Genomic DNA, 23,330 nt, shown 5'->3' with positions numbered 1-23,330 from the left:
AGCAGGAACAGCAGCCCGCAAGCCCCCTGCCGCTGGCAAATCCTTTTACCAGGGTGAACATCCAAGGTTGATGGGCAGAGCACAGGGGATGGCAGCCGTGCTGCACCCTAATATCGAGGGAAACCTCTCCAGGACAGAAACATGAAAAAAAAAAGAAGCTGAACAGATTTAATCTGTAAATTGACAAAAGCCCCATGAATTCTTTGAGCCTGGTATCCATTAAGAAAAAAAAACCAAACATATCCAGAACCATACCATTTAAAAAACAAACCTGTGGCACATTAAACAATACTACAATTTATGAATTTTCATCACATTTTCAAACTTGGGCAGGGGTAGAAGCTTAAGACTTAGAGTTGAGGAGAAAAAAAGGATTTAAAGTCAAACAATGTCACAGCTAAATATAAATAAATAAAACCTTCCCCGCTAAACTCACATGTTCCCTGCAATGCTGAGGCAACATGAGGTTATCAAACTGGGCTGCCTGCTTATGCTCTCACATAAAGAATTTATGCAGGATTCATGTAAGTCCTGAAAATCCCAGAAACCACTCAAGCCCAACAAAGGACTAATAATTCACAACACGTCTGACTTACAGACAGTGCGAACAGTGCAGGCACCTTCATAGAGCCCACAGAAACTAGAGGAACACCACAGTAAACAGGAGACCATCAGGTGAGTTCTTCAATCAAACCATTACATTGGGGGTGAAATGACATGAGGGGGTGAAATATATACCTCGCCTAAGCAGACAGGGTGAAATCACGCCTGTCATCTCCCAGGGTTCACAGGTGCTGGAGGAAGCTGCACAGCCTCATACTGCCACCCGTGATCACGGCTGTCTCCGAGATGTCTGGGGGTTGCTTCAGTCTTCAGTGTAAATCAGAGCAGCCCCATTCCAGCACCGCCCAAATTGCTCGAAGGGGCCATTCAGAAGTCTGGGGATAAGCAGAGCGCCTCAACTACTCCTGCCAAGCCTTCACAGAAAGTCTCAAGGTTATTGTTGACAGACGTGCGCTGGGAACCAATTTTTCTGGTGACCCTTGGTAAGGACCAGCGAAGGCAAGTCTCTGATGATTTAGCACGACAATAATCAGTGCAACGTGGTCATTCTTTGAGCAAAGTTTTCATAAAGACAAGGAGAGCAGGCTAGGGAGAAAGAAATGGCTGTGGGAACGAGTAATTAACCCTTGGATTTGAGGTTCTCATTAGCCAAAAGCAAAAAGTACATTTGAACACCTGCAAAATACAGCCATAAGTTTCTCTCTGCATAGCCCACATAAAAATCAAAATAGATGTCTCGTCCCAATAAGACAAAAGCTTTGCAGCTTCATTAGGGAAGCATTTTTCATCCCCAGATTTTTAGCATCAGTCCCCGATATGTAAGTAGAGCAATGATGCAGTGTCTGAGGAAGGCTATAGAGCAGTTATTCTTATAGCTGATGGGGGCTCTTCTCCAAGAAGATGCGTTTGAAAAGCCAGCAAGTCCCTGAAGGACAGTGTAGAAGGAGCTACACCCACGAACACAAGCCACGGTCTAGGAAGGGACCCTGCCTGTAAATACCAGTGTCCAGGAGTGAGTTATACATACATCTGTCTATCCCAGCAGGCACATCCAGTTTCCATCGCTGTCAATGCAGTTACACTGCACACATACTGACTCTGCATCAGGGCTTATAGTTGCACTTACACCGGTTTGGGTTTTGAGTAAATAAAAGCCCGTGTCTTGATTGGTTGATATTTGATCACTAAAAAGTAGGAAAACTGAGCAGAAGTGGAGTACAAAACAGCCACAGATTAGCGCTTTATAGAGAACAGGTTCAAAAATAAATTACACTGGCTGAAGTAATTTGGCCATCATCCCATGCGTTGTGTTGTAAAGGCCATTAAGTCTCTGATTCAAATTATCAGGCAGCCTTTTCAGCCATCAATTACTATTAAATCACTCAACAGTTTTGTCTAGCTTCAGGACAGCCACCATATACGTACACAAGAGCACCAATTACCCCAAAAGCTTATTGTCAAAGCGCAATTCAGAAGAACACCGCGCAAAGATGTTTCCAACTGCTTGGACGTGATCTGCCTCAAGTCTGTAACATCCACTAACACAGGGTATTATGTGAAGTCTCTATGAAGACGTTTCATCAAATGCCTAACCAGAAGGCTTGCTCCAAGAGCCTGACCTAAGTAACATTAAGTGTCAGAAGGGCACTCATGGTTTTGGGAGCAAATGCAGCCCTGGCAGTCACAGCAAAGCAGCGCTGCACGTTTTTGACTCACTGTAAAAAACAGGCTAACAAATGGTGCTGGTATTTTAATTCTTTCCAGAAATAAATCACAGATGGCATCCAAGGCCACCTGCAGTCCACGCTGAGAGGCATTTTCAAGGCACACACACACACACACACACGAAGGGCTGTATGAACACAATTTTTTTACTGCATGGAGAGCGCAATTTAACCAAATTTAAAGAACCCCAGACACTGTTGATTTAAGATATATAAAAACCCAGTGGGTAGGTGTGTGGGAAAGCTTAGCAAGAAACCTGAGTCTCCCTTACAGCATTAGGGCTTTATTTCTAAAGTGGAGCGAGGAGAAAGAGCAGCCTCGCTTGCTCCTTTTCTACCCCTTCCAGTGATGTTATGCACCAATTTTACTTCCTCAGTGAGGGATATGGATATGGTACCCACACTGCTTCCTCCTCCTCCCTCCCCCATCTAGCCTGCGTTTGGGTACCAAGTATACATAAGCACGACCTCATGACACTTCTTGATGCCACAAACCAGTACTCCCAGTTTCCATGCTGCGAGCAATGCCCTAAGCCGTATTATTTGCAAACTCTGCAAGAGCCAGACCACACACGTCGCAGCACCAAGTATTTTCATACTGGTTCATCTGCCTCCTGGCCCACTCTCTCCCCTCTCTCAAGGCTGAGCACCAGAGCAGCTCCCTGAGCCGCAAAGAAAGCCAGCCCGAGGGTTCCTGCTTGCTGCCCAGAGGCTCCCTTCTCTGGAGGATGCCACAAGGGAGAATGGAGGTCTCTGCATGGCAGGCTGGTCCCCTTCCCACTCTGTTTGGTCAGAGCATTTGGCAGGAAAACTCCAAGGGGACTTGTGGCTATAAACCTGTGGATGGACACATACACACACAGAAGCACACTGCAAATGTATGTGCACTCTCACGTACACACGCTGGTGCATTTATGTGTGTAAACTCACAGTATTACATATATGGTGGATACCTCCTGCAGGACTCTATACTACCAGATATTCCACTGATGGTAAGAGTCAGTTCACACACTTGCCTATGCCTCCCTTGGGAAAGAGCAGCATCCCAGAGAGCAGCTCCGGGTTGCCTCAGGGTGCCTCATGCTTGCAGGGCCAGCCTGAGTCTCTCTCTCTCTCTCTCTCGGCCTTACTGTCTGTTTTTCTTTCTTTCCAGCACTCTTCCTTTTTTAGTCCCCCAATCCCAGTTCATTTCTGTGACTTTCATCTGGCAAAAATCAGTTACAAAGAAATAATTCCGTTCCGATTCGACCATTTTGTATCATTTGATGGTCACAATGTCTGCCTTTACACAAAGATAACTCTCCCCTATTATTAACTTAAACACAATACTCTACTGACATTTTTTAACTAAGGGCAAATCTGTATGTTTTTATGTCCAAAAGCACAAACATGAAATTTTAGATGTTGACCTTTTGCCAGACACAGAAATGTAGCTTGAATAGCACAGAATTATTATTAGCACATTTATTCACGCAACTCCAGCGAGAAACCCAGCAACCTCCTTCAGCCCCACCTGCTGTTGCTCACATCGATCTGCCATCCCTGGGAAGCACTGCCCTGGCAACAAACACAGAGATAGAGAGGGAACTAAAATTTTGAATGAGTGCAATTGTAGCAGGGAAGGTGAAATTTTTTCCCCTCCTCCATTGTTAAAAGGGTTATTAAAGACATAACAAATGCTCATCAAATGGCTTTTAAGATTCTGCTGTTTTTCTCTCTCTGCATGTCAGCTCATGTGTGTTCCTGAGGAGCGATAAAACAGTCTCAACAGCAACATCAAGCAAACAAGGCTGGGGAGAAGCAGGACATAAGCTTGGTAACTATCCACAACAGCAAAAATGTCTTCATTAGCACATCGGAGTTGTTGTTCTTATTTGCGTGAGGTTGCACAACTTCATATTCTCACTCACAAACATGAGAGTGGCAAGACAAGTTTTATTTCAGATAAGACCAACACTGTTTGATCTCCAGCAGCAGGGGATCTCCGAAATTCCTAGCAACAGCCGCAAATCTGCAGCAGAAGCAGCATCAAGAATGTTAAGGCCAGCTTTCAGAGTAGCCATGGTCAACTCACATCTCAGACGGCATATTTCTGGCCTTTACTTTTTGCAGGGAAAAAACGAAACAAGTATCTCCTGGGGTCACTACCATATGTCAGGCAAACCAGCGAAGCAGTCTAATCCAGCAGTGTGTTTTTCTTGTTTTACTGAAGGTAAGCTGAAAGGGTTATAACCCACTGCTACAACTGCAGAATGCCAGCTGTTCATCAGGTCTGCTTTACGGGTAACTCATCTTGCATCTCCGAAGGGCTCTGCTTCCACTCCCCTTTTAGGAACCCAACGTACAGGAGGAGCTTTTCCTACATACACAGAACTTTTTTTCTTTTTATTCTCCCCCTCTCCAACTCAAATGTTGTTCTCCATTTTTGCATTTCATTTCAGTTTTCATTTCCCCTGCTCTCAGACAGCATGATTAGATTGCACTAATTACCTAAGCCTAAGTCAGGGCGTTGTGTCACCGGCCCCTGGGCTGGGGTGAGGAATGAGTTTTTTGACAGGCCACCTGCAATGACATCAACAGGTGGCTGACAGGATCAATTGCCAAGTTTGCCTTGGAAACCTGCCCTGCAGTTTCACTGTCAGAGAAAACACATTCTTCTCCTCCACCACTTATCTGCCCTGAAGTTAACAGAGATACACCAACACGTGCCAGCAGAGGATCTTGCCTGCCTCTGAAAGTAGGAATGGGAGCAAGCAATTAAAGCACCAGGAATCAACTTTCCCGGGATTTAGTCTCAATTGCTATTATTTCACTACATAACCTGTGTGCACTTCAACATCCTTTCCCACAGCTATAGCTACAACATCACCTGCCTACTTCACAGGAGCAATGGGTTGCTTCGCTAAATAGCTACATGGCAACTGACACTTCTGGCAGAGAAGCAGCGCGTGGAAACGCATCGTTACGTTGGTGGAATGGTAATTGCGAGCGGTTCAAGCAGCCGAGTGCGGACTGACAAGATCACTTTTGTTTAGCAAACAGTTACACTCATTCACCGGAGATCAAGCAGACCTACATTGTAATTTGGCACAAGCTTTAGAAGCGAGCTGGAATGATGGATGAGCCATCACCCACGTGCCTCAGATGGAGCCAGTACAGGGCAATGCTGCTCTCCCTCTCCTACCTCCCAGGAGCTCCCGGGTGGCAGTAGCAGCAGTCCGTGTCCTTATTGACTCCATTTCCTTATTAATTCCATTATTGATTTGCTCACCGCACACTAGGCAGATATGGTATTTTTATCTCCCGTATACTCCTGAGAGTGCTGCCACTGGATTGCGAAGCCTCTTGAGTAGCTTGCATTTTCTGTAATTTGGCGAGTGTGGATCCACCCGGACCCACCTGGAGAGCAGACACCTGGTGAGGGGTACCTGGGGGAAATCAGGGAAGCTTGTTGCGTTACCCCCTGAGCTGCTGGTCTGCCTGCTCCCTGATGAGGAAATTCACGGAGTGAGTGGTGCTTCAGCCTCCCAGCTGTTCTTCCATTTTCAAGTCAGGCCAGTGGCCAAAAATACCCTGAACCATTAAAATCTGGTCAGGATATTACAGCTACTACTTCCTTCTCTCTAATTGTAGAGTAATTGGTCTACAATCAGAGCAGCGATTGCAAAGCTGGAGTCTGTGAGGATGGGTAAATAGCTTGGACATAAAATCTGTTCTTATCTGCAATACCCATCTAGGGTCTTGCACTATAGCCACCATCACATTGCCTGTCCCACATCCATCACCTTCTCCACCGCTTCAACACAGCCACCATGCAGAGGCAGCTAGCGGAGGCTGCATGGCCTACACCCAGGCATTTCAGAAGGGGTACGTCTGAGGGGAAAACATGGAATGTAATTCTCAACAGGAGAACACACTACACTTTCTACTTACATGGTTTTATTGCTTATTACGCAGTCCCCAAATAATTTCCCTGTGACAGAGGTGGGAAGAAGGGGTAAAAATAATGAAAGCATAAGTGCAGAGAGATAAGGTGGTGGGACCAAGCAATGCAGCTTCCCAGTGACGGAGCCAGCAGGAGACTCCCAACTCCTGGTCTGCACTGCCAGGTCAGATAGCGAACGCGCAAGGGGGGATAGGGGCTCGCTTTTCAGAAGTGCGAACTAATGCTGAAATTACTGAAGCAACTGGAGCAGTAGCACCGGTGCCACTGAGACACCGAGCACCTACAGAAGAGCACGGCTGGTTCTGTGTGGCTCCAAGCCCCGACAAAGGCTTTGGATGCTCTATAAACAATACCATCAGCACAAACCGTGGTATCTAATAAAGCTGAGGAAATGTTTGCAACCAGTTCTCAAAACAGACTCTTTCAAAATTGAAATACTGCAGAGCAGAAGATAGCATTATAATTACAATAAACGGGTGCTGCTCAATTAGAGAAGAGCAATATCTTTTGTCAGCAAATCCCATTTACACAAGCAGAGGCAATGTCAGTAGGAGCAGTTATGTTACTCTGCACTAGCACGTTCACTGCAGGGCTTGGATAATTTTTGTTAGTCCCTCTTCTTTTCAACTTGCAATGGGCTTTTCTGGTAAGTTGGAGAAAGTGCAGAGACTAGCTACAAGAACGACTGCAGGACTGCAAAAACTCGCATAACTGAAAACGCCAGCAGCTACATCAGTGGGTTGTATCAAGCAGCAGGTTAAGGGAGGAGTTGATCACTATGGAAAACAGACTTCTGGTAATGGGATCTTCAGCGTGGCATTCAAAGGTATAAACAAATCCAATGACTGGAAGCTGATGTTAAACAAATCAGACTAAAAATAAAGGAGGATATTTTCAACAGCCACGGTAATTAACCTTCAGTACGATTTATTGATGGTTGTGCTGGATTTTCCATTCCTGGAAATATTAAAAAATAGGATGGAGGTTTTTCTAAATTACTTCCTAAGTGCCCAGCAGGGTAAAACAGAACAGGATGCTGCTCAAAAAAGCCAAAAATCACTTTCAGCCAGGTTCAGGCCCTCCTCGGTGACAATGAACTCCTGTCCTCCCAGCTTAACCTGGGTGGGTTAGGAGCCCTTGGAGGGCCATTGGTATAACGCTGTCAGCTGGCCAGAAGACCAAACATAGATGTAATTTCTGGAGTTTCCTGCCACACCACGTGTCAGGAAAGAACATTTCTTGCACCTCCTGACATGTCCTATGGAGTTGAGCTCTGCCCTTGCTGTCCATCAGAGCGCTCTTCACCTTGTCTGTCCTTCCCATATACGCTTTTATTCCCAAAGACGTTATCTGCACCGGCCATGTTTGCTTTCCCTTGCCACTCCCCCCACCTTTTCCCTGCACTCATTCCCCTGAGGGGCTTGCCCCTTCTCCCAAGCCCCCAGGACCAGAGGGGAGAGGTTTGGGGAATTGAGGTGACCTGCTTGCTGCACCGAGCACTGCCTGGGCAGCAGGGAGCAGCCGAGGCCCCAGCTGAGCTGCACTAACAGCACTGGCAGGAGCGGCGAGCGGAGGGATGCTGCGAGGGATCCTGCTCGCAGGGTGTGACCCCATCCGCACGTGGTTGGGAGGGTCTTTCAGAGATACCACAGGAGATGTCCCATATTACAGCCCAACCCTGGGCCCAGATTTACCGTGCATCTATGGGTAAGGCAATTCACGCTCACGCTTCAGCTTCCCCTTTACAGAACCACAGTAATGATATTCACCCTGTTACTGCACAGGAGCATTTTCAGGATCAATTAGTTTAGTGTTCGTGCAAAGCTCTGTGGACAGAAGCCTCAATACAAGTAGTAAGTACTATTATTACTACTGCACTTCAGATGGCTACAGCACTGGCATTTTGCAGGCACGCACCATTAACAATTTACTAAGATAAATGGCCCAGGAACCTGAAAATGCATTTATGACAACTACCTCCTGCTTACCAGCATACATTCAGCTGAGTAAATGACACCTCATTGCTCAACGTGTAGCTATGGTAACATTTCTATCTCATATATTGAAGTGTGTGTGCGCGCACGCACACACACGCACACATGTGTAGCTGGAGGGAAACCAGGCTATCTCATTTAATGACACGCAAACACCGAGCCCGGGAACTTTCCCAACCTCCGAAAGCTGAGCTGCCCCCAGGAGCCGGGGGTGAAGAGCAGGCAATTCACCCCTTGCCTGGCAGGGAAGGGCTGGGAGCTAACAGCAGGCTGCAGTGCACAGCTGGAGCCCCACCGGGCCCTCAAGGGACTTACTTGAGAGCAGTTTTGTAGTGGTAGATCGCCTCAACGTTACGGCCCTGGTCTTTCAGAAAATTGGCGTAGTTGTAGTGCACCTTGGCGTTGTGGGGCAGGGTCTTCACTCCTGAGCTGCGAAGAGGAACAGAAGCAGGACGGTGTTAGTGGCCAGGTTACCCCACTTTCCCCGAGGTCTACCTTCTTCTCACTGTCCCTTTTTCTGAAAAGTTTGATTGGATTTTGAGCGCCTTGTCACCTCCCACACACTCGTGCCGACACAATTCATGTTACAACCCCAAGCTTGCCCCACACACTGGCACACCATGTGCCCCAGGTGGACATAAATATATGGCAGCAATTCAACTCCTCCTGGCCGCTGTCATCACAGGCTCCTCTAGCACCAACACTGCAATACTCCCTGTGGCCAGATGCTGTCCTATTTCAAAATCTGAATTATTAAACTGAAAGACCCTAAAAAGGCTAATATTTAGAGGGGAAAATATGTAGTACTTTCTATAATATAGCCAAAACAGGCTCCCTGCTTAAACTTGAGTGTTACAAAGCACCTTACAAAAATCTTGATTTAAATCTGTCGGCTGGAGGTACCAGTAAGAAGGTACCTTTTCCATGCGCATCAGCCACTAGAGGGGACGCATAGCATACTCTGAGTACCCAGCCAGCACGTATGCACCGCTTAGCGCTGAGCAGAGTATGGCCAGGAGGTGAGGGCTAATGGGACTCTCACCCTTAGCTGGCAAGTTCTACGGTCTTGTGTTATAACATATGACTGTGGGCATGTGGCTGCACAGCCACCCCATCCCTCCCCTTCATCTCCCCTGCCACGCAGAGTGGACTCAACATTTGGAATAATAATGAGGGCACAAAGACAAAAGAAGAAGAGCAAGCACATGCTTATTTACTTAACTGAGAGCACAGAAAGCAAGGTACACCTTGCACAGCTAGAGGAAATGCCATTTCAAGGTTAGAGAGAGAAAAAAATCATAGGAGCACGTACGCCATGGAAACATTTCCTCTGCAAGGATCCACAGAAGTCGGTACGCCATTTAACAGGGGAATCCTTTCCAGCACATAAATAGGGGCTCTCTAAGGTAACGGGAAATAAGGATGGATGAATCTGTTCACGTAGAAGCTGTTTTTTGCTCACAAGCAGATCCCTGTCTTTTCTCCCCCCATCATCTCTGACCCTCCTACCCCAGGTAGGAAAAGCAGGGCTTAGGAATTTCCCAAGTCTTGTTGCTTTGCCTTGTCTGTCTCTCCTGTTTAACTTCAGTGGGCATGGAACTTGACCATGGTGAGACAGGGTCGCACACAGCCCCCACAGTGGGGTGCACACCCTCTCCCGTGGGGAGAATGCACCCACAGCTGCGGAAACCTTTTGTTGGGGATTTCATTGTAAAATGGCGCTGGAGAATCGTAGTGACAAATATGGTATCTTTTTGGTTACCTGCAGCCAGTGGTATCAAGCATCACTAATATCTACTTGTGAGAGCTTCCAAAGCTTTACCCACGGCTGCCTTACAGAGTTTAGCACAACACAGCCACGGTTGCCTACTGAAATTAAAAATACACCTTACATTTGGCTTCCTAATCATCAGGTATTTCCAAATTACTTACCGGGAGCACTACAGGAATAAGACATTTTGTGACTAATCGCTGAATTAAATCAGTTAATTGATGCTATTCTTAAGAGAATGATTTTCTGTATTAGTTTTCACAAAGATATACTGCACCAGCAGCAAGTAAAGTGTGACTGCTATGGCTGTGTTAATTTCCCTTGGCCTTGGGAGCTATTAACTACACACTTACAACCTCTGGGCATTACTGGAATATTAATTCTTATACAGAGAGGGTTTCATTACATCAGCGCCAGCGTTACAGGCAGAGACACGGACAGGCACTCAAAACTGCGGCTATCTCAGAGCTATGCGCAATGAGTTGCTGTCTCTGCTACAGCCCCTGCTGAAACAGAGCAAACTGAGTTAATGGTGAGGAGTGCATTACACATGCACAAGTACTTCAGTTCTAATGAGATACGGTTTTAACAGTAAGATGCATATGTTTAAATATTTTAATTCTGGACTGTTTCCCTTTAAGTAAAATTTATTATTAAACTTGCTGTCCCATTTATTAAAACGTCACTAATAAAGCTTCTTTCATCTGCATGCTTCTGCTGGGGTGGGGGTGACATAGGAAAGACAGAAATCGGTTTGGGTTCTTACAATGCTCTCTTCTGCATCACACCGCTTGCACTCCCTGACCTATTTATTCTCCTCGCACGGGTGGGGAGGGGGGTCTTTCATTTTGCAAATGCACATAGCAATGACTGAGGCTGCTTGGTGTTTCTGCACGGTGGGAGGTAGTAGCAAACATAGCGCTGGACGCGGAGGGGATTTTTTAGGAGAGTTTAGGCAAACACTCCTGCTAATTGATTCTTGACCAGCCGAGAATGCTGTTTGCTCATTGACAGGGGAAACAATAATGTCCATAATGAAAGCCAAGCAGGAAAGGGTGGAGTATAAATAACAAAGCAGAACACAATGTTTTTCCATTTCTGCTTCCCGCAAGCCCCCAGTCTCTCACAATTTCAATCTAATTTTCCAATGTGCTTTTCCAAACTCTCCTATTTCCCTCTTCCCCAGCCCAGCACACACATGCCCTTCTGAAAACCTATGGCACCGATCTGGCTCCAGCCAGAAACAAGCCCACCGAGATCGGACGTCATTTCTCCGGAGGATTTCCTTCCCTTTTGACTTCTACGACAGCAGTAAGCGACATAAATGGAAAATAAACAATAGGCAAACTCTTTTACGTAACACTTCCTCTCCACTGAAGGGCAAAAGCCTATTAGCCATAAATCAGAGAAATCAAATACCACTGGTATTTTCCAACCTCAAATACCAGCATTACCCAAATCCCACTTCAGTTCGGAAAAGTCTCCTGTGATCCCCTCTGCTGTTTTTCTAAGTGCATGTTCTGCTCTGCAAAGTGACTGGGTGCAGGCAGAGGCTTCACTGATTTTCTGTGATTTCCATATGAAAAGTGCTCAGTTTACAAGGAAATGAAGCCACTTCTGCCTCAGCCAGAGCCCTGGGAGAGCGATGGGGTCTCCTCTGCTTAGGGAATCATTATCATCAGTAAAGGTCCTCTACAGCAAATTATTCTCTGGATGACACAAACGACCATTTCCTTGGCCTCCTACCCTTGTATTGATTTCACAGATATCAATGTTGGGCCGTATTAAGCTATTTTATAGAAGATGCACAAAATGCAATAGGACTCGTTCTCTTCAGCTGAGCTAGCTTTCAGCATTAACAAAAGCACGCAGCAGTAAATGCCACCTTTGGGGCTGGGTTGGTTTTTGCAAATTACTGAAGTCAGCAGACCTGGCTCGGGAGGGAAAACTGCTGACAAAGAAAGTGCCACTTTCATGCAGTTCCTTTGCTGGTTACAACTGCGTTTCCAGGCACCGTCACAAACGTGGGCAGTGCATGCAGCTGCTTTCCAGGAGCAACAGGAAACATGGCAGCTTGACAAACCTTGAAAAGGTCAGTACAACAGATGCAGAGGTTAGCCCACAGCCCTCACCTCTCCTTCCCTGGCTTCAGACATTAACACTGACCGCAGTTGGAGCCTGACCTGCTGGCCTGTGCATTAGTTATATACGGTAGTTCCTTAAATACTTAACGAATAAGCCTTCCCTGCCCACCTGCCAATACTGTAAGACAAACTGCTTGGGGCTTCTAGAGATCTGTTGGAATAATATGCCTCAAATATCTAGATCTCTATATATCTGGCCACTTCTTATACTTATGGTTCATTTGCTTCTCATTTAGTCCTTGCACATATGCTTGTGCACCTATGTGGAGATGCATCATTTCCTCAGGCAGCAGCATCCTGCCCCACACTGCTCCTTTCAGCCAGGATCCGGAGGGCTTTCTGCATCCAGAAAACTTGGCCCCTGGGCTGGTGACTGAGAGTCAGGATGGCCCAGAGATGGTAACAGTGCTGCCGCACAATGTCAAAGCGGGGTAAGCCTTGAGAATGGGACAAAACAGGGTACAAGCACAAAACTGAAAACATGCTGAGTATACAAACATCTCCTGGACCAGCATGAAGAACGTATGTATAGCAGAACAGGTCTCAGCCAAAGGCCAGGGAATCGAGACAGATCGACCCTGAAGAAACACATCCAAGCAAATGGAGGAATGGAAAGTAGAGGTGAAGGGGGAAAAAAAATAAGAGGAGGGAAAAAGCAGTAATTAATTAAAGGAGCAACTGGAGAAAGAAGAATGAAGAACTAGGAATGGGAGTAAAGATTCTCTCAGCACATACTTCTTAAAAAAAAAAATTCAACACACACAGAGACTACCAAGTAGGTTGATTTATGTCTCCTTTCCCACATCTATAGATTTGCTCTGCTTCCTTATTATTTTCCCTCATACGTCTTTACTGTTACTTATCTCCTCCTACTGCTCTGTCCTTTCTAATTTATTGCTGTTGCACATGCCTCCATCCACTTCTCCCTCCTCTCCTCATCAGCCTATATATAGCCTCCTCCTTCTGCCCCAAAGAGGAGGTCTCCCACTCCTGGGATGACATTATCTTTTTGCTATGCTATTCTTCTTTTGCATTCCTTTCCCATCAATAAGAAGAGTCCTACCGTACAACACCTATCAAAGAAGATCTTAAAAGTACAACAAAAAGGCCAATATGGTTAAATAGCGTAGTAAAGAAGGCTAAGAGAAATGAAAAACACCCTTGAAAAAGCAAACGTCGCAGCTACGGAAGGAAAAAGGAAAAGAGTATAAACTTCAGCAAGTTAAACATAAACCATAACTAAGCATACCAAAAGAGATTTAAGGAAAAACTTGCTAAAGCCATCAAAGCTAATAATGGAATACATCAGATATAGGAAACCTGCCAAAGATCCCCTAAGACAAACAGATGATGGAGGTCTAAAAGTAGTGCTTGAAGAAGAAAAGGCCACGGCAGAAAAGCTAAATGGATTACCTCCACCGGTGCTTACTACAGGGGAACCGAAGGAGGTTGCCACACGGGAGCCTTTCCTTACAGGGGCAACTCCGAAGCACTGTCTCAAACTGAAGTGGCAGTAAAAGAGGCTTTAAAACAAATCAACACCAAGAACAGTTATAAATCCATTGAGCCTGGTAGTACACATCCAAAGGAGATCAATCGTGAAGCTGCTATTAGCTGCGGTATGTAACCTATCATTTAAATGAGGCTCAGCACTAGAGAAATGGGAGGTGATGAATATGATGTCATTTGGCTCCAGGGGAGGGATCTGGGGGGCAACAGACCAGCAAGTCTGATTTCCTCTCCAGGTAATTTTGGGAAAACCATAATAAAGACTAGTTCTAGCAAACTTCTGTATAACTACAATCCAACAGAGAAGAACTAACCTTGTATTTTGCAGAAAGAAGTTAGGTGGACAGATCTGTTGTTCTTTGATGGACTTTGGTACTGAAACTATGGAAAGGTTTTATGGAAATCCAAACATAGCCCAGCCAGTCAGAATCACATACATCAATGCTGTGCATTTGAATGTTCAAAAATCCCTCACTAGAGACTTCGAATTTCTTAAAGGCATCATGGAGTAAGAGGGAAGGTCCTCTTGTGAATCAATATCTAGTTGAAAGATAGCAAGCAAAGAGCACAAGTATGTGAACAGTTTTTACAATTGGAGAAGACTGCAAGCACGGTGCCCAAGAGACATCCACTGGCATCCGAGTTGCTTCACGTGTTCACAAAGGATCTGGAAAAGGGAGCAAACAGGGAGGCGACGCATTTGCTGATGACACTGATGTGAATCGCACTGCAGGAATTAAAGCTAACCACAAAATGTTGCAGAAGGATCTCACGGTATTGAAGGCTGGGCAAGAAGATTGCAGATGAAATGCAATTCTGGTACAGGCACAACTATCAGAGAGTGTGTACACACACACTCTAAATCTGCATAAATCTGCACACAGATTGATGTCTATAAATCAGACACTTCCAGTCACAATAGATATCCTGGAGTTCGTGTAGACGGTGCTGTGAAAATATCACCCAGTGCTTAGGAGAGGTCACAAAAGGCAAGGGAAGATCAGGAATTAGTAGGAAAAGAGAACAAAAAACAGAAAGCAGTCTTACATTTCCGTGCTGCACATATCTCTTGAATGGTGATTCTGGTCTCCTTCTCAAAAGGACAGATTAGAGTTTGAAAGCATCCAGCGAAGACTGACAAGCAGGATCAGAAATGCAGAACAGCTTCCATGTGAGGAGAGTTCAAAACAGCAGACTCCAGCATGAAAAAGAGACAGCCTTGGGTGAGGGCATGGGGGTAAAGGCATGGAAGGCAGAGGACAAGTGACGAGCTGATGGTTACTCACTACTCATTCAGCGCACCAAACGAGATGATCAGGCAAAAGGCTCACAGCACACAGAAGGGAAACCTTAGTGTGCACATTGTGTAATTTAACGACAGAGCCCAGCGCACAGGATGCTGTAGAAGCCAAAACTATAAATAGATTCGAAAAAGCAGTCAGAGACATTAATGGAAGAAAAGTCCATCAGTGGCTGTTAAAAGCAAAAAAAGCAAGTAATTCCTGACTCAGGAAGTCTTTAAACTGCAGATTACTGGGAAAGGACTGGAGAGAAGCATCACTGTTGCTGGCCCTGTTCTTACATTGCTTTTCTAGGCATCTGCTGCTGATTGCTCTCAGGGGCAGGCCATGATAAGAGGTGACCCAGCAGGAGCACACTTAAGTTCTTGCCTTCTCCTCAAAAGCCAGGGCAGATCTGTCTCCCGGAATTCTCTCCAAAAGACCTGAGCTGAAGGGCGAGCCAGCTCGACCCAAGCCACCAAGCCCTGCATACTAACCTGGGCAACACCAAATCCCCACCTTGAGGTGAGGTGTATTAGCTCCAGCTCAGTGCTGCATTGAAGCAGTGGCACGGTTTCTGAATTTGAGCTGGTTTGTAGATGGCCACCCTGCCTTGCACAGAGGTAGGATGGACAGAAGTCCATTTGCGTCCAACTAAGCAGACATAACCTTAGCCTTCTCTTCTGCAGCAGACCCCCTGGCACTCCGTATCATCCCAAGAGTGCTCCTTAGTGGGAGGAGATGTCCTCCTGTCATCCGCTCCAGTTCGACTTCATCGTTCTTAAACACGAGTGACCACAACTGTATGCAACGCGATACCAGATGATCCCTGCAACTTGGCATATGGAATTGCCATCTTCCCACCTCCCTTTCAAAAAGAGAGTCATCCAACTTGGAAGGGTGTCCGGCTTTCCTCCCAGCGGCCACCGTTAGCCAGAAGGGTTTGGACTGGAGGTGCACTTCACAGGGATTGCTGCACGAGCCCAGACCGGTCACCACGGCTGCTATTGTTTGAACAGCAGACAGCGTTTCAGGGTGGGCAATGAATCATGTCGGAGCGAAGAAACCCCTATTCCAGATTTTTTTGAAAAAAATCCCACTAACAGAGCTCCAACCACTTCAGTAGTGTTTCCTGAAGACCGAAGGGTACACATAAAAAATGATTTCATACTCTTTCGTACTGCATACATTAAACTTTGCTCTGGCCAATAAGTTAGAAAATAAAGCTAAGCAACCCATGTGCAGATCACCTGCGTTTCTGCAATTACTTCACAATTAGACAACTGCTGAAAGCAGCTGGAGGCAAATGCAATACATTTGCTAGCAAAACACAAAATGAAACAGTCTGTTTCAGTGCAAAAAAAAAAATAAATGAGATTGTAAAGAGAGCTGTTTGGCAAAGAGTAATCAAATAAAATGAAATATGGTACATTAAGTTTGGCACTTCATGGCATTTCATTTTTGTCATTAAGAACACTGCTAAAGAAAATTCAATATATTCAATAGGGTTACTATGGTGTTCTGAAGGGTTGCAACGAACTTTTGCTATGTCTTTAAAAAGGAAAGTGTTACATTATTGGTAAATCTACAGAATTGAAGTTATTTAAAAACAGTGTGTCTTAAAAATGCGATTGCTAGAACCAAAGCATATAAAGTGCTGACACCAGTTTTTGCACAGTTGCCAGAAAACAGAAAGTAGGTGTTATTTTATAATAATCAAAATGTTAATCACAGCAATGCATCAATAGCAGAACTCATGCTAAAGAAAACTATTCCATGTAACAAACTTATTTTAAACAATACAAAAATGCCAGTATTCTCCTGTGATCACTCATACCTGAAAAGGGATTCTCGTGACAGCCAGATTTCGTTCTGTTTCACGGTCTTCCAAGAGAAAAGCAGCAGTAGTAAAGCAAAGAGGGTCAGAACAGTAATCCTCCACTTATTTAACCACGTAGACAGCTTTTTTAGACCGTGGACAAAAAGGATGCAGTACCCCATACTGAAAAAAAAAAAAAAAAGGAAAAGGTACCAAAAGTTGTATTCCAGCACTTTGGTTTATATGCAAGACCATTCAGTATTGCATTTATTACACAATTACAGGGGTTTTTGGACTAATAATATTTTCCGGGCTAAGAAACTCCAATTCAACAGCGGTTTTCCTCAATTCACTACACAATTTCCAAATTAATCTAAATGATAGACCCGGATGCCAGAAGTACAGTAGCATACATAATACCAGCATAATGGTAGCTTACACCAGCCCGTGGAAGGCAGCTGCTTATCTGAACAGCAAGCTAAGAAAGCATCATGTAATAACAGTAATACTGAGCACTACTGGAGCCGCGTGGAAGTGAAAAGCATTTTAACGGGGGAAGTCTCTAAACAAACCCAGTAGCAGCCGCTATTAATTCCAGTTTAAAAATTGCAAAGTTGAGGCGGGAGAGCGAGTGTTGTAGCCAACGCCGCAGCAGGAGTGGGTGGCAGAGGCCACATCAAAAGGCAGAAGTCCCTGCCCGGGTCTTGCATGTCCACATCAGGGCCAGCCCGTCCCTTCTCGCGCCCGGTCCAGAACAGCTGAGATGCGTTAGCAGAGCTTCCTCGTTGTCTTTCCATGAAACCACACGTGGTCTTCTCCAGCGCCCAGCCTCCCGGCACTTTCACGGCTCTCTGCACATAACTACTGAGGCATTTTCTGTGAAGCGAAGCGCGTTTTGAATTGAAGTCTTATTCCTGTATAACTTTAAATCAATTCAGTAATTATTTACCGTAATTCAAGTGTCATGTTAATTCTTCCAATGATGTCCCTCTGAGTTGGAAATGGAGTGCTTTCAGCTGCTGTACTTAGTACACCGCTAATTCTGCTTGGCCTTTTTAGAAAGGTATTTCAATTCCCATTGCCTGAGGAATTTCATTAGCTTACCTATAACTCTCCTATGCAGTTACTTAGCACCTGATTTAGTTTTAGACTTAAAAGCTATCTTAGTCCAGGCAGCTCCCCCTGAAGAAAAAAGGGAGCAGAAGGATCTGGAATAACACCTGGAGACCACCAATACACGGGGACAAAAGAGCAGCTCTCTCGAGACACTGGCACCCCTTGAACCTCAGCTGAATCCCACACTTAAACGCAGGCAGGCTGCAGGCAGAAAGCTCATCGCACCTGCCCGTGCTCCAGCGGAGATCTACAGGCTTTCCTGGCCTCTACCGAGACGTCCGAGCAACCTCCCGGTGAGACTGCCTCGAGGTAAAAAAAACTAAGAACACAATTCCGTCAGAGGTAGCCTCGCAAGCAAGCACGTGATATGCCAAAAGTCAATCTAGAAATCAGAAAAAGAAAAATGTCCCATCTTTGAGGAGCTGTGAGCGCGCTTCTCAGCACAGTTTCTCTGTCCTCTTGGAGGGCTGGGCACATTGCTACTGCCTGGGCTTCCTAAGGATGGAGAGGAACAATAATTCTTGCTTTTACTGAGGAAAAAAGCGCCTCTGTTGTACGTACTGATCAGCACCAGGCAGTGGTGCTCTCTGGCACAGTATAGGTGCCGTATAGGACACTGAGAGAGGTATAGACATAGGAGGCAAATCCAGAGATAACATCAGATCTGGCGATCATTCAAAACTTCTTCATTGCTGTTTTAGAGTTCTCCCATTTTTCAGAACTGGGTATCAATATTTTTTTTTTACTTGCTTATGCTTGCACTTTGCTGCAGCACGTTTCTTATGGCACTTGCACTGTTTTATTCCATGAATTCTTTTGCACACGTATGTTTATTGCACCTACATTAACTGCAAGCAGACATTTAGAGCTACAAACCGAGATGCTGGTGCCAAACAATCAAGCCTTTATAGCTATTGAACCCTACTTTAAAACCTCTGAGAACCTAATCTCGGTAATAAGCCCTCCCTTTCCAATAAGAAATGCCTCAAAAACCTGCAGACGGTTTTCACTCTGTTATTTTGCCTTTCAGCAATTTCATCCTTCCCTTGGAATTAATTACCTGACATAAACATTATTTAATTGCTTTAGCACAAGGCTGTTTTCAAAGGAATTTCTCTACACCTTCATATTTTCAAGAACAGGCCTTTTCTAACAGAATCGTGAATGCGTCCAGAAAACAAAAATGCAAACGTCAATGTCTTGGTATTTATTTCAAACCCTGCCCCAGCTGTTGGGAATTTCTGCCTTAGGAGCAGCACTCAGCCTGCTTGTCCAGGGCATAGCCAGCACCGCATTACAACTCACACAGCCACTGGAAAGGTGTTGCTTCCCGGGGTTATTCTCGAACATCTGAAACACGTTGCCACAATAGTTACAGCGAGAGGCGGGGTGTACAGAGGAGTAAGGGTTCATCTCAGGCTGCAGCTCCCATCCCAGCTGCACTGGCAATGACGCAGTACGAGCCCGCAGCAGTGCCCAGCTCCACATGGCACTTTCCATCAGGAGCTCCTAAAGCACTTCGTAAGGGAGGTCCGCTGCAATTTTCCTCTTACAGAGCAGGAACCTGAAACATGGCAATAAAGTGATTTGCTCTGCTGACAGGGGACTGGCAAACAAGACACCAAAGCTGCAGTCCAGGGATCTACCCACAACACAGGGGAGTACGCAATGGAAACCAAGCTATCTTGCTGAAAAGCCCCCCCCCAGGACTCCCTGAGAGATAAACAGGTAAGTGACCCAAAGGCTCAACATCCACACTCAGCAAGGCAGCAAGACTACAGGATGCAGCAGTAACTACGAATACGGAGAGGAAGGCTGCTGGAAGGAGATCGCGTAGCTGACGTACCAGAATTCCAAACCGCAAAGCTGCTAAGGGTAAGGTTAAAGGAGCGATGCTAAAGAGGGTAGGGTTGAAGCATGATTTACGCTTTAATAAGATAGAGATAATTGTGAGAACATTAGGACTGAGTTGTGGTTGTGCCACAATTATAGCCTAAGTAGCCTACAGTCAATGTACCCGCGCTATAAAGTGCACGGGAACCCAAAAGAAAGGAAAAGAAGGACAGGGTCAGAAAGCATGAAGTAGGTGAATACTTTTATTTTCAGAACCTGGTAAGTTTGGCCTAAAAATTCAGACAATTTCCTGCCACAGATCATCAAGGAAAGGGTGGGGAGGACACTGCATTATCTTGTCAGGGCCCTTTCGGTGCAGATGTCAGGTGGCGCTGCATCTTTTTGTGTGGCTTTTTTTATGACATGGTCATTTCAAGCCCATCCCTTGGCTGAGGGCGGATGTTACATTCCTGGCTGCAGGTCTTTTGCAGGCCAAGGACTCCCAGAAGCACAGAAAGCACTGACGTGTCCTTTGCCGCCAGGAAAGCACGTGCGTTTGTGATTTCATGCCACAAATTGTTTGCAAAACAACAACTCCATGCAACATCCCCAAAGCTACTATCCTTAGTAATTTTTGCATATCTCTTTATATTTCTACCTTAAGGCCAGATAATTATGGTAAAATCAGGGCAAATCCAGACCCCTCGTCCAGATCCCGTGGTCTGCTCTAAACAAAACAAAAGAGTGTCCACACCAATGCATTAAGCATCTGTTAAAAAAACATAATTATATTACTATTGTTTCCTGTCCCAAAAACTAGTCCCATAATCCCTCATACCCTACAACACACTTGTTTCACACTAGACTCAACAGTCCTGGTACAGAAATTAGCTTTAGTACAGAGACCGTGAAGTTTTGAACCAGTAAAGCACCAAGCTTGCTAAGATGAAGTTGTTGCAGCAGCAACATGCCCCGACAGTTGCTGGACCTGGAGAGCCCTCCCGCAGAGCTTCACCCATGGGATGCAAGTTCATCCCACTTCCCTTCTTCCCAACCTCATGAGGCTTCAGGTAAGCCTTCTGAAGCTGCACTGAGTCCGCAGCAGCCCCAGCAGCAGTGCTGTGGTGGGAAGAGCCCATACAGGTGAGAGTGCATTTATCTAATTAAAGTAAGTTGCCTGGTGACTCTAAGACACTTCCTTTGTGGTTAACTCTGCCATGACCCTGCCATCACCTACAAACGCAGAGAACATTTCAAATACATTAGTTTTTCTTCTCAGAATGACAGGGGACTCGACTCCATATCAAACGTTAGCGCTGGCTCACCAGGAAATCAAATTTTACTCACACACATTTACAGAAAAAAATGAAAATGTCTTAAAAGGACCTTTCATCAAAGACCATTGAAAAACTTACTCTTTAAGTACTACATTCCAGACATCTCCATAGCTATCTGCATATGTATCAAGGCTGCAGGGTTGTGGGTTTGGGGTTTCTTTGGATTTTTTGTTAACTCTAGCATTTCCTAGGGAGAGGAAGGGAGGGGACCATTTCTCCTGAGGGGCTTTTCTCTTGGCATTGTCATCCCCTATCATGCAAGCACTTTTCTGAAATACTTGGTAGCGAAAACAAAACAATCGGAAACAAGCAAAATTCCCAACCCACTATTATTTTTTTAAGTCCATTTTCCACTGGATTACTGTAAAACTGCTAAGGTTTTTTTTCTTCCATAGGATAAGCAACAGCCTGCTACTGCAACTGTTTCCCACTATGAAAAGTCCATGCCAGCTTGGTCCCCAGCGTCAGATACGAAGCAGGACCTGAGGACCAGGCTGAGAGGTTAACATGGTAATAGTTTTTCCGTGGGCTCACAATGAGCACACTTATTACGGGAGAACCTGTGGCTTCAGAAATTCAGTGATGCTGCAGGAGAGCTCAGCAAATGGATGGATTCCTCGCGTTTCAGACTCCTGTGGTGTTAAAGTGGTACCTCAGGCATGTCCTGAATTGCAGCGAGGGCAGGGCTGCACCCAGCAGGCAAACCCTCTGTGTCACTGCCATGCGTTTCTGGCAGATCACACACAGGGAGTTGTGCAATGACAGATTTTTGTCTGTAATTTCCGTGGTTTGTTAGTATCGTTCCACCTGCAAGGAAGTGAAGTGAGAGGAGGCACAAGCAGATGGGAATGAGGTGGCACACAGACCCTGTTTCCCATGGTGAGCTACGTGTATTGCCCGATTAAAACAAGAGCCAAAACAGCAGATATTTAATACTTGCAAACACTTCTTGGGTAATTAGATCACAAATTCAACCTTTTCTTTGGCCATTATGGCTCCTTTCCCAAGACGAGGCTGTTACTGACGATGCTTACAGACAGCTCCTCTCTCCCTCTATGGATCAGGTTTCTCACTTTTTAGTAAAAGTCAGGAACGGCTTCACTGCATTTGGTTCTTGGTGATGGCATCTAATCAAAGACACGTGTGGTTAGTGCCACAGCCCAAGATTATCAGGACGTTCTGCTACAGCAATCTGCCTACATCAGAAACCATCTTACCTCCTCCAGAAACTGCTTGGAGACCTACTGCTGCAGAAAGCTCCTGAAAACGGAGGCACATTCTAGTCACGCATCTTACTGTATTTTCCGAGTTACAACTTTGCACAGTGCTGGTTTCCACTCCACAGAGGAGCACGTGGGCAGAGCAGGCTGAGCGCTGCAGTTTGGAGGCACCGTGCAAGAGAGAACCTGCCCGGACACCAGCACTGCAGCCCCAGCCTCTTCTAGGGGTAGGGCCGTAAACTCAGGAGTTAAAAAGCGTGGGAGAAACTATGCAGAAAAGATGCCTTCCTCACACTTTTTAATGGTTATTTTGGGGATGTCAAATCTTGTGAAGTAGTTTTGTTTTTTTTTTTTTTTAAACTGATTTAATCTCAACTACATGCATGTAAACTTGGGAGTAAATCCACTGATTTCATCAAAGCAGTTACTCCAGATTCAGAGCTCAGCCTAGATAAGAATCCAGATGCATACATACATACATACCAGTTAGGAAAAGAGTTGCCTATAAGCAGCCTGTCAAAGCGTGGAAGAAATACTGCCCCCCCGTTCAGGGGCTGCTAATGCAACAAAAGGGATTATCTCAAAACTATACTGAGACCAGAAAATGCACTTGGCTTTGACATTTCACCCCGGAGGCTCTTTCTGGGCTGCAAACCTGCTTCTTGATTTCCAGCACTTATTTAAGATGACTCCCTTTCCCTCCATAAAAACTAACCCTCACTTTCAAGTTGCTCTGAAGCAAGTTTAACCCTTGCATGCGTGACTTGGAAACTAAGTGCACACTCTGCTGCTGCTGCCCTTCAGAGAGCAGGGAGCGCAGCCTTGAGAAAGACGGTGTCTGCTGCCAAGTCCAAATGCTGAACACAAACATTTGATTCTCTTGGTTTTATAGTTCCCCACAAGCTTCCTAGCCCCAGTCCCACACGTATGTTACCTGGCACAACACGCTCTTCATGCTCTCAGTCCAAGCCGCTCCAGCTCTGCAGCCTGAGCTGAGGAAACACACTGAGAGGAAGAGCCAAAGTCAGCTGAAATGCAGCTTGCAGGCAGGGCTGTTGCTGCAGGGGAAAAAG

At 45.6% G+C, this 23,330-nt stretch overlaps 1 protein-coding gene across 1 annotated transcript in view; it reads right to left on the bottom strand.

Annotated features, from left to right (window-relative positions):
* The window catches only part of TMTC1 (transmembrane O-mannosyltransferase targeting cadherins 1), a 127,927-nt gene that overhangs the window by 30,562 nt on the left and 74,035 nt on the right, over positions 1-23,330 (bottom strand). The window contains exons 6-7 of the mRNA XM_075158602.1: positions 16,770-16,934; positions 8,544-8,657 (exon numbers count right to left, since the gene is read on the bottom strand). Of these exons, the coding sequence (XP_075014703.1) occupies positions 8,544-8,657; positions 16,770-16,934 (279 nt within the window). The remainder of the gene's footprint in view (positions 1-8,543; positions 8,658-16,769; positions 16,935-23,330) is intronic.

Source organism: Calonectris borealis, chromosome 1 (assembly GCF_964195595.1).
Source record: "Calonectris borealis chromosome 1, bCalBor7.hap1.2, whole genome shotgun sequence".
NCBI lineage: Eukaryota > Metazoa > Chordata > Aves > Procellariiformes > Procellariidae > Calonectris > Calonectris borealis.
This window is presented reverse-complemented; position numbering and strand designations above follow the sequence as displayed.